This window comes from Engystomops pustulosus, chromosome 6, assembly GCF_040894005.1.
Source record: "Engystomops pustulosus chromosome 6, aEngPut4.maternal, whole genome shotgun sequence".
NCBI classification, from domain to species: domain Eukaryota; kingdom Metazoa; phylum Chordata; class Amphibia; order Anura; family Leptodactylidae; genus Engystomops; species Engystomops pustulosus.
This window is the reverse complement of record NC_092416.1, coordinates 130,874,190-130,886,335: the sequence shown is the minus strand read 5'-3', so window position 1 is coordinate 130,886,335 and position 12,146 is coordinate 130,874,190. Positions and strand designations below refer to the sequence as shown.

The following is a 12,146-nucleotide window of genomic DNA, read 5'->3' as shown; positions in this document are numbered from 1 at the left end:
CCATGAGAACGGGTTGGAGCAGTGAGATAAAAGAAGTTGTGTATATATGCAGGGGACAGCATGGTGAGAACAGGGACAGACTGAAGCTAAGACAGATGTAATGGAAGAGGTTTATTGAAAAGTGGCCAACCCCTTTAAGATTGTGGCAGTACAATTGTTCATGGACAGATAGAGAGCACATGACCCTCCATCTGCAGCCATTTCATGGTCAGGAATGTCTGGCTATAATGTTGCGCAGCACTCTTCATAAAAGGAGCTACAAAAAACGGCCCAGGACCGATCCAGAAAAATAAATGGTCCCCAAAAAACGCTTGTAAAAAAGCGAAAAATAATTTTACACTCTGACCGGAGCTCCGAATATTATAATTGTTCCTCCTTTCAAGATATTTCTCCACTTTTTACTCCAAAGAAAGTTTCTCCCTAGACGATTTGTGTAAGCAAACGACTTCCAATGGGAATAGACCACCATTCAGAACCTTCTTAGTGCGGTTTTCCTTCCCCGATTCCACCATTCACCATAGCAGACCGCTATATACCATGTATATATTTGTTGTCTTGTGTATCCCTTCCCTCTCGGGACTTCTGTCCCTGGTATTATGTTCAGCTCATGAATCTGGCCACCACGCGGTCCGTGATTCATGGACTGAAGCCCTTAGTTTTTCCAAGCTATCCATGAAACCATATGTTTGCTGCTAGTCTAGCTCTGTCATATGACCGGTCATGTAGCAGTATAAAGAAAACGCACCTATTATTTATGTTTAATGCCACTACTTCATTCCTAGGAGTAACACTTGCTTTATGCAAAGTCTACACTGTGTGGAATGACTGCATACATGCATACGTGCCACAGCGTTCTGCCATGGATTGTAACATGGCACAAATTAAATTAATTTTTTTAAAACATAGCAGTTGTAAGTGTAAGACTGCTTTCACACAGTCGTATGATTACCCTGGAGAGTATGCGCGCTCACAGTCCCAGAATTCCTTATGCAGCTCTTCACACTGACACTGTCAGCTGGGGTAGAGGTGTTGCTGCTGCAGTAGGTCCCAATAAGTACCCTCACAGTGCCCTGGTGAGGTATACAAATGCTTAATCCACAACTTAATTTTTCTGTGTTTGGAGCATTGCGAGGGCTTATTTTCTGTGTAATTCTACTTCTTAGTGGTGGTGATTCCATGTCATGTACTGGGAAGCTGGAAAAAAATTCCAAATGGGTTGAATTTGCTCCAGTTTTTTGTGGACCCTGTATTTGCGGCTTTCGCTTTCAAAAGCAACATTATAATCTATTCTCCGGGTTTTTACAATTGCACGGATTCTAATAGAAAAGTAAAACCTTTTGTACAAAAATGTATTTTTGTTTTGTCATGTTCTGACGCTAATAACGCTTCATACTTCGGTTTTACTGCCATTTTGCAGTATGTATAACCTTTTGACCACTTTTTATTTCAATTGTTATGCTTTGCAAAATGGTGAAAAAGGGGAAGCTGTTTTCCGAGATGGCTTGGGCTTGAACCCTCTTCATACACCCAATTCCATATCATGACATTGGAGAATGTCATTATGTGTAAAGGGGTTAAAGACAATAAAATCTTCTCAAACGCACCAGGCTTGAGGTTCTGTGCGCTACATAATTGGATATACAGGCAGTTAAAGGACATCTGCTACCAGGATCAAGGATTGTAAACCAAGAACACTTACATGTTAGTGTTTGTCACCTCTGTCGGGATCTGCTCTTCTTTTAGCTTCTTTATTCCCTTGTTTTTACAAAAGCAAGGCTTGAAAAATTATGCAAATGATCCTCTGGGCTCCTTAGATGTCAATGGAGCTGAGAGCCCCTAAGGCAAATTTGCATAATGTTTAACATTTTAACAAAAAAAAAATTCAAAAAACAGTGAGGCCACAGACCGCTCAAACATGGGTACAGGCAGTCCCCAGGTTACATACAAGATAGGGACTGTAGGTTTGTTCTTAAGTTGAATTTGTATGTAAGTCGAAACTGTATATTTTATCATTGTAGTTCCCAACAATTTTTTTTTTTGCCCCAGTGACAATTGGAGTTTCACATTTTTTTGCTGTAATAGGACCAAGAATTATCAATAAAGCTTCATTGCAGACAATTTTAAGCTGATTATTGCAGTCTGGGACTATTTTAAAGCATCCAGAGAGCTTCACCAGAGGTCACAGTGGGCAGAGGGGTCTGTCTGTAACTATGGGTTGTCTGTAAGTCGGGTGTCCTTAAGTAGGGGACCGCCTGTATATGCCCGGTCCGACTCGCTGGACTCTCTGCATGGTTACCAGGCAGAGAATCAAAGTTCATTTTCTCCACTTGTGACCATCGATCAACTTGGTTAAAAAAGTGTGCCCTTAGGCATATAAGGTTCTATGGGAACCCGTCTAATGCTTATTTTTCAAACCGTAGTGACAGGTTCCCTTTAATGACAAAACATGAAACTATAAGTACTGCCATCTGTTCTGTGTACATCAAAAATATGGATGACCTATCAATTGCGTCGGATTGATGCGTGTCCGACACTTTACCACCTATGCCAGTCTTCAGCACCTAATCAAACACAAGAACATAGGAAGAAGCGCTCTAATGTGTGTTATCTCTGAGCTGGTTACTGCCGCTCAGCTCTTATTCTCTAGAAGGTCACAGATCAGGTCATGACGAAGGTAAACCGAAAAAATCGTATACTGTGTATGTCTGGGCCCATTCCAGGATCCTTCCTATTGGTGGGCATCTTCTCTCCAGATTATTCGCACTTAGTGTTGAAGAAAAGATTAAAGGAAACCTTAGTGGTTGTGTTGGATTGAATGACTTTGGGGAAACTTGACCTCTTAAAGCAGGTTTTTAGGAAAATAGTCAAAAAATGGAGGCCCGAATATAGCAAAATGTTTTTCAACTCTCCTTGTTGTATCCTGACACAGACGATATCCGCTCGCCCACTTCCAATGGTTCAGGACGTTTTGTTTAATATTTCTATAACTCTGGATAAGCACTTTAATTTATGTACTAGTCAGGTACCTTTCATTTAGTGAAATCTCCAATACTTGCCTCAGTGTATGTGTTTCAGTGTCCTGGTCTTGGTCCCAACTACCAGTAATTGCAATTGTTTCTCCCTTTACGACACCTGATGTGTATATATATAGTGGCACTGGAGGGACAGTCCCTTGTATGTACTGTAGAAGATCATAGCACCGCTGTAATAAATCTCCACTCCATCAGTAGTTCAGACTATGTATGTAACCTTTGTGTATCATTCGTAGAAGCAGGACTGTGAATAATGTTTTTGATCTCACAAAGCAGAGCACTAAGTCCAGCTGCAATCCAGGAACATAAATGCATTTTTCACAGTCCTGATACTGTGAATGGTTACACAGATCTCCAGGGCCAGTACCTGCTGATGGACTCCCATTAAAAGTGGCTATGTAGAGAAGAATACACAAGGGGGATTTTTTTGGTTGTAGGTAGGTATGCTGGTATGTTTATCTCTACATTGCATAAAGAGACGGTGGGTTCTTGGAGATTATACAAACAGTGCATCGACCAAAAAAACCCTCCCTTTCCATGGAGCTTGCATTTGCTACTTTTGGGAAACAAATGTTAAAACGCCGACTCCAGTGAGGTTACAGGATCCAATTTAAATATGTCTATACAACCAAGTAGAGTCCCACACTCTTCTAGATCCTCTACAGATCCCCCACTGACCTCCATTGCCAGACAATAGTGCCCCATTGTCATCATGGTCTTTATCTATTCACAGTTTGCTGGTTGTCCATGTTTGAGTGATAAGACATGTCTTTCTAGAGGGCCTTTGTATGTGCAGCTTCTATGAAGAGTAGTATGTGATTGTCTATACAGCGCAGCCATGGGCCCTTTCATGCAGTTTTCTGTGTGTATAACTGGCCATAGTGGAGCTTTTATCTGCAGTGTGTACTGTGTCTGCTGTGCCTTCCTTGGCCTGGCTTCTTTTACCTAGTGAAAATAAAAGTTGCTGGAAGAGTTCCTCTGAATAATTGAATAGAAGTGAATCCAGTTCTTGTAATGTGGCTACATGCATGTAACTGTGTGCCTTCACTGCCTTTGTATAGTTTTTAGTTGTTTCTCTATTTACCAGGAATGCCCTTTGTTTATCGATAAATATTAATATTCCTGTTTCCTATTTCCAGGTGCTGGAGAGTCGGGGAAAAGCACAATTGTGAAACAGATGAGAATTCTTCATGTGAATGGATTTAATGCAGAGTAAGTACATCCATCTACCAATATGGGCCTTCCAATGTGAGGGACTGGATACGGCCTGTGGTGTTAAGGAGGTCAATCCCAAATCACTGGCTATGGCTCCATGCAGACAGCCGTGTGCTCACATGATGGGTGACCATTCCTCACCCCTCACCTCTTCATAGAAAGCCGTGTGGCTGCCGTGTCCTGGCAAAATATGGGACGAGTGCTGTATTTCGCCTGTCTCGGTCATGGTGTGGTGAGACACTGTTCACCGCATTATCACCGGGTGCCACTGACTCAAATGGGGGCTGTGATTTCACTACCCCCATAACTGTGGTGTGCTTCAGTCCTGCCTTGATTTGCTTGACAAGCTATTTCAGTCCAAGAAACTCGCTCTGTGCACTTGCAGGATTTCCCAGACCAAATCTTGAATCGCTGGACTGAACAGACATGCTGTAGAGCAGACAGATTTGTCATGTCATCTCCATACATACTTGCACCTCTCCCCCATTTAAACAACTATTTAAATCAGTTTGTCCTAGACCGCTTCCTGATTTGCACATGTTAGACTCTTCCGTACCTGATGGACAGAGCTTGCAGCTCTTAAATGCTGACACTTCACACGTCTCCAATTGCGTCTGTGACGTGCATGACGTAGGGTTTCTCTTGAACTTTGTTTTCTGGCTTGAAATGAGTGTAATCTAAGAAATTCTACCAATGCCTTTATGTTGTGTTAAGGTCCTGCAGATTGATAAGTGATTAGTATGTGACGCTGTTAGTATACACAGGGCGCTCCCTACTGTGTAGGTTACAGCAGAAGTGTGAAGCAATGATTGGGTGTTCTCTTGTATGCCATTACCTGTGGGTGCTGTACATGTATAGATACAGATTTCCCTTTATGCGCACACAGAAGGTTTGTTACGGAGCCTCTTATTCTGGCCGATTGAGGCTGATTGTGTATGGTTGGCCATTCATGTAATACTAGCCTGGGAAATGCCCCTTCACTTCCATACACTTGGATGTGAAACACTGGATTATTGAACTAAAAGTGTATTTGAAATAGTATATACAGTTTTAAGTAATTGTATAAAGGTGGCAAATCTTATTCTTCAGTATAGCTTCATGTGGTTTGGCCCATATGCTTTTATTAAGGCTTTCTTGCCATTGGACAAGAGTGTTGCATACTATATGATAAACTTTGGTTATTTCATCTTACAAACTTTAGCAAATTTGGCCCTAAATTGCCACTTACGTCAATTCACTTTTTCGTGTATTTCACTACCTAAAGATGCAGGGAATGCCCTCTTCCCCTCTCTGTTGTATGGAGCAGAGCATTGTGTGAATAACCTGGGAATCTGTAAGCAGATACCTGGCACAAAACTGGTCCAAGCTGATATAAAACTTCATTTACATCCTGCTCAGCAAACCAAAGAAGTGGTGTGGATTCTGTGGCCGGCCTCGCACGACATGGGTGCAGCAGTGTGTTCAAGTCATTACTAGTAATAGATGTGATTGTTGGCGCCCAGAGCTAAAACCACAACATCAGGTTACATGATGGTGACCCTGTAATTCTGTTCTATAGTGGTTCCTACACTGGGACAAGAAATCTATTAGCTCGTACATATTTCTCTTGGTCCAGTATATGAGTAGCACTTCTTTTGGGATATGTGTTATTGAGTGCATTGCAGATTATAGTCTTCCATACAGAGTTACATGGTAAACTCCTCACTCTAAGGCTACATTCACACTGCCGTTGCCTGCCGTACCGTAGCTCCGGGGTACGGAGTGGTACGGTGCCGCACCCGTTGGGCGCCGTGCGACCATTGCCGTCTATGGGGGACGTATATCGGCCATATATATGTCGGCCATATATACATCCCCCATACGGCAGTGTGAATGTAGCCTGACACTGTACCCCAAATGCTGCCCCAGACTGGCCACTGTAACACTCCTTGTGACTGTATGGACTTGTATAACGGTGTCTAATGTGTTTGGGAATGTTCAGTGGTCCAGCGGGACTATAGGATCCCATTGGGACTGGCTCCGTTGCCAAATATTTCTTGATGACTTGTATCCTTTACGACTCTACAGTTGTGCAACTTTTTTACATGACAGCCCTCTGATATTAAATTGCCTGTTTAGTGTCCTGGGTTTGGCACATGTCTCATCTGTGCCTCTGTGCGCATCCCTGCGGAAGCCTAGTCCATTTCTGGTTAGTGGCGCAGTTGTCTTACATTCAGCCAGCAATAGTAAGTGATTGGGCAATGACTTGAAGATATTAGGATTTTATTAAATCATAGCAGTGTATATGACTAGAATATTGTACACTCCTTTCACTGTCTATATGCAATAAAAGCCAAATAAAGATGGCTTCAGCTTGATAATGATGGATGCCGCTGTTGCTTTCTGTTTCTGGCCGATAGAGTTAACACGTTGGCAGCGATCATGTTCTTTTCCCCAGTGCACAGATTGATAGCGTTTTGCCAGTAAATTTGCCAAGATATAAGTTTCTGTGTGTCAGTGCCGGCTGCGTCCTCCCACTTACAGTGTGTTTCTTCCTCTGTTCCAGCAAGTCTCTAAACCTGACCATACTAATTGCTATGTGCAGGGGAAATGACTACCTTATTAGGTCAATGGAGCACGTGACGGCCCTCTGTTTTTTTTATAAAAAGAGTAAATGCAGGACTGTCGATACTTTCTCTAGGCTAGGTACCTTATGTTTCTCTAAACCAGGGATGTCAAACTCATTTTACCCACGGGCCACATCAGCCTTGTGGTTCCCTTCTTTAAAGGTGCCGAAAGTCATTTTATTACTGTATAAATGTATCTACTCCAGCTGTTTAGTAGGTATATTTGTACAGCATTACCATTACAATCAGCTGTTGAGGGCAACCACAAAACTGAACATATTGGGGCACATTTACTTACCCGTCCGGAGGAGTTCACAGAAAGTACATTGTCCGACGATAATGCACTGTGCCGTGATTCGCTAAGATTGTGCGCCTGATATCCTGCATGTGTCACTCACCTGCTCAGATCCGCCGGAGTTCACCTTCTTCCTGGTGCATGTAAGTGCATTGTCTTGCGACATAATTTGAAAGTTAAATCCCGCAATCAGTCGGATTGTCGACGGCAGATACCCCCCCCTCCCCCCCCCCCCCCCCCCCCAAAAATAAAAAAATAAAAAATTGTCGCATGGAAGCCAGCACTACGACAAAAAAACGATCCCGGGCGGCACTTTTCCAGCGCAGACACCTGTTAAATACCTGTCCAAGCCATGCAATCCCCAGAAACGGCCCAAAGTCTGACGAAAGTGAGCCACGCCACCCTTGGTAAATAAGCAATGTATGTCCTGCTGTGGGGGAAAAAAATATTTGCTCACCTTTCCCTGCTCCTTGGAAGCAGCAGTAGTGTTCTTCTTTTACTGCTGTGTGTGTCTGCTGTACACGCCGGCTCTGAAGCGGGCAGACATGATGTTATGACATTATCGCATCTGCCGCGTCCAGGAGTAAGAAAACACTGCTGCTGGGGAAACGGGGAAAGGTGAGTATCTATGTACACTGCCCCTGTTCTGCGCTCCAGACTAGCGCAGTATAGAGGCAGGTAGCCAGAGCTGGGACGGATTTAACCCACCGGCCTTGTATTTGGCAACCGGATTCTATACAGTCCTTCTATAATTATATGGAATGATGGCAATATTTGTCTTTATGGGCTGATTTTTGGTAAAGGTGTCTTTGGTAATGTGCTTGTCGGCTACGTCTCTGAATTTTGTGACAGTGCGTGCAATGGGATTTAAAGAGAACCTGTCGTCTGGATCACATTTTTTTTTTTTTTTCTCCTCTGACTCACTTTTAAAAGTATATTAAAGTATACCTGTCTTCCTTCCAGCAAACTGTGTCAAGTCATGCATCCAGATGAGACAGGGACTTGTACACGCCCTATTACTCGATGCAGTGGTGGTAGGAGACTGGTATACTTCAACGACCTTAAGGCTCAATGACTGATGTATCGGAGTGAGCCCTCTTCATGCAGATGTGGGGTTTGCTGCATATTGCGGGAAAACACCCATTGCTAACACCTACTGTAGATGCTGGCATCTATCACGGGCATTAACCTCTTAATTGCCTCTGACATTTAAGACGGTGCATGGGCGACTGTTTTGAGATTGCCTCTCCCCGTGATGTCCCCAAGGCTTCATGGTTTCTGAAGATTCATTACAATGAGCTAATGCAGTGGTGGCAAACCTATGGCAAGCGTGCCAAAGAGGGCACGCAGAGCCCTCCCTGCAGGCACGCGTACCATGTCCCCATTCTCATCAAAGTCGGAGCTCCGGCTCTGTCCATTACAGCCTGAAGCTGATCAGCTCTGCTCTCACTAGTGATGCCTTAGTGAGACAGTAGTAGCCGATCAGTGCCCGCCCCTCCTCCTCTTCAGCCGGGGAAACAGTGGGAAGAGAACAGAGTGAGGCAGCTCACAGGACGGAGCTGACAGCAGCAGAGCAGAGATACAAGGTCAGGAGCTGCTGGGGCTGCTCACACACAGAGATGTGCACACTTAGAGGTCCTGGCAGGTGACACTAAACCAACTATACATACATGTGGTTTAGTGTCCCAAATCCCCCTGTATGACAGCTGTCTGTGGCCACATTGCCTGTATCTGAAGTGCTCATCACCTGCACAAGGCGGCCAGTGAAGGCAGGACAACCCCACAGTAAGCACCCTATGCACAATTTAACTGGGTGCTATGCTGCATCATTGGCCGGGTTGTGCAGGAGATGAGCGCTGTGGGCAGAGGCAAGTGTATATGTGGCCACGGACAGCTGTCATATGGGTGATCCCAAATCCAACTGTGCCTCCACCCCACAACAACCACTTTGCCATAAAAACCTCCCAAATTGGATTCCCCAGTGCGACTTTTTTGCCATTTTGCAACATGTAATAAAATGTTATGAAAAGTGGTCAAATGGCTGTACAGTCCTCAAAATGGTAGCACTGAAAGCACATCTCATATCACAAAAAATTACACCACACACAGCTCCGTACACCAAAGTATGGAAAAGCGCCCAAAAAATTAGCACCAGAAGATGTCAAAATTACTTTTATTTTTAGTACAGGAGATTTAAATTTTTGTAAATGCATACAAACATTGTTAAAACCTATATAAATATATTATCTCTGTGATTGTACTGACCCACAGAATAAAGTGGACATGTCGTTTGGGGTGCACAGTGGAAGCTGTAAAGAATTTGTCACAAAGGCATTTTTTTTTTACCAAGAAGTCTTTTACGGTGGGGAGTAAAAAATGGAAACGCAAAAACAAAAAGGGGGTAAAGATGGCAATATTTGGTCCATGAGCAAGCTAAGTAGTTACCAATAGTAGTAGTTAGCAATATTATGGGTAACATTAGCCTTTCTATAGTCTTTATTACCAGAATGATGCTATTTATGTGGTTGTAAAGGTGGCATCACTATATGGCAGTATTATTTGTCTTATTGTTAGGTGGTATTGTGGCACTATTGGGCTAAATTTCTGTGTTGGCACCTCGCAATAGAAACGTTGGCTTTGGTTTGCAGTTTGGTCACTCGGTCTCTCAAAGGTTCGCCATCACTGAGCCAGTGGCTCGTTGTAATGAATCCTATGTATATAGGATATGTAATACAGTAGTATTGCAGTATATGGTAGGAACGATCAGACCACCTAGGGTTAATGTGCCCTAGCGGGTCTTTGAAAATTTTAAAAAAAAATTGTGTATAAAAAATTCAAATCAAGACCCTTTCTCTAGAACTGATTATAAAACTAAACAAACAGTAAAAATCACAAACATGTTGGGTATCTCTGCATCCCAAAATGCCCGATCTATCGAAATATAATTATTTTATATTATTATTGCCTGTGGTGAACCACATAATGGAAAATGGTGCACAAACGTCTGAAATGTGACTTTTGCACCATTTTACATAGCATAAATTTTTTTTTAATGAAAGTCAAATTATTAGTGTCAGATGGCGAAACAAGCTTTTATTTTTTTGTACGCATTGTTTTAATTTAAAAAAAATTATTAAAGCGCAATAAAACCTGCATAAATTTGGTATCTTCGTGATCGTACCATTTGGAGCGCAGTGAAATTCATAAAAACTGATCCCAGAAGAAAGTTATGCAAATGCATTTTTTCGCCATATTTCAACACATTTGGAATTTTTTTTTTCCAGCTTCCCTGTACACGGCATGGAATAATTAATAATGTCACTGTGAAGTAAAATTTGTTGTGCAGAAAATAAGCCCTCACACAGCTCTGTACACGAAAAGTGAAAAAAATCTAGATTTATTTTTAAGGTGAGGAGTTAAAAAAAAAAAAAAGGGGGGGTGCGTCGTTAAGGGGTTAATATACTTTTAAAAACGGTAATGTTAATTATAAAAGCCGATTTGGGAAATTAAGTATTAAAAGGCCTCGACAGCCTGTCATTAGGCTAAAATTTGTGGTCCGGATGCCGAGTTCCCTTTAATGTGTTAAGCATTTCCCTACAGACCTGGTGCAGGTAGGCATTTTGGTTGCTGATTTGTAACTTGACAATAGGTCCCTAAGTTGTCATTGACTTATCACTGGTGTCCCCATGAAGAAACTAAAATCCCACTTCACTGTTTGCTGGCATATGTTTGAGCTGCAATACCAAGCACGGCCTATGGAGAAATAGGGTCATGTTTGCTTAATTCTGGACGGTCCTGACCCAACAGTGTTGATTATGAAGTTTGAGTGATCCGAGATATGATCTCCAGGTTCCTATTTAGATTTAACGTAAAATCTCAATCGGATTCTAGAGATCGGGTTTTACCAACATTGCACAGCAACTCTACTTCTTTTGCTGAAAGCTTTTTATTTTTGCGACACTGGTTGTCCTTTATCCAGGTTATTGCAGAAACTACACATCACTGGCATTACTATCATGTTCCTATCACTTGTGCTTTAGAATGGAAGGACAATCAAAATTAAACCAACTCGTAATATAATTAATTTATTTGTTTTTTTTACAGGGAGAAAAAGATAAAAGTTCAAGATATAAAGAATAATATTAAAGAGGCCATTGAAGTAAGAAGCTGAGATTTATGCCTGTTTTTGTAGTTTTTAAAAAAAAATATTTTAAAAATTGTGAAAAACTTATTGTATGTTTTTTGTTTTTTTTAGACTATAGTTACAGCAATGGGAAATCTGTCACCTCCAGTGGAGCTAGCAAATCCAGACAACCAGTTCCGAATTGATTATATCACAAACTTACCGAGTCATAAGGATTTTGACTTTCCATCAGTGAGTATTTGAGTAAACTTGACCACATGTTTTATTTTGTTTTTTTTTTTTATGACGGGACACACAACCCCCTTTGCTACTGCGGTTGCCTTATTAGTTGCTCCCATAATGTAACACTGCACTGCTTGACTCCTTGTTGTACTTGAAGATCTCTTTTGCCTCGGGCTTCTCACACACAATCGATCAGTGTCTGTCCTCCATTAATGTACGGTCAGTTATAGTAGTCTTCACAGAATTGGCTTGGATGGCATATCCTGGTATAGGGGTTGGAGACCTACCTCGGCCCTTCAATGGAAACAGCCCGCTCCATGTTCCTGTAACAGCCAGTCACCATAATCCTCGGCTGCTATGACTGCACTTTGCCGCTACAGGGACACTAAGCCAAAGTCCTCCCTCTCTGTTTATGCAGCTTCAAACGGAAAGGCTAAAGGCTTTAATTTTGTTTTTCTTTTTAAAAATGTTTTGTGTATTTATTTTGTTACCCATAAAGTATTATGCCAAAACAAGTCTCTTTGAGGAAGTGCTGATCATTGTGTTGATACATTGCATATTTACCTGCACGCTACCATGTGCTTTTCCTGGATGGGAAATGGTCCCGAAGGCTGCTATTTGGAGCCTGGTAT

The 12,146-nt window shown here is 42.2% G+C and overlaps 1 protein-coding gene across 2 annotated transcripts in view; it reads left to right on the top strand.

Annotated features, from left to right (window-relative positions):
* GNAS (GNAS complex locus) overlaps nt 1-12,146 on the top strand; it is a 123,227-nt gene that overhangs the window by 86,561 nt on the left and 24,520 nt on the right. For both annotated transcript variants that reach the window (XM_072111024.1, XM_072111025.1), the window contains 3 exons: nt 4,172-4,244; nt 11,253-11,307; nt 11,404-11,523. In XM_072111024.1, the coding sequence (XP_071967125.1) occupies nt 4,172-4,244; nt 11,253-11,307; nt 11,404-11,523 (248 nt within the window). The remainder of the gene's footprint in view (nt 1-4,171; nt 4,245-11,252; nt 11,308-11,403; nt 11,524-12,146) is intronic.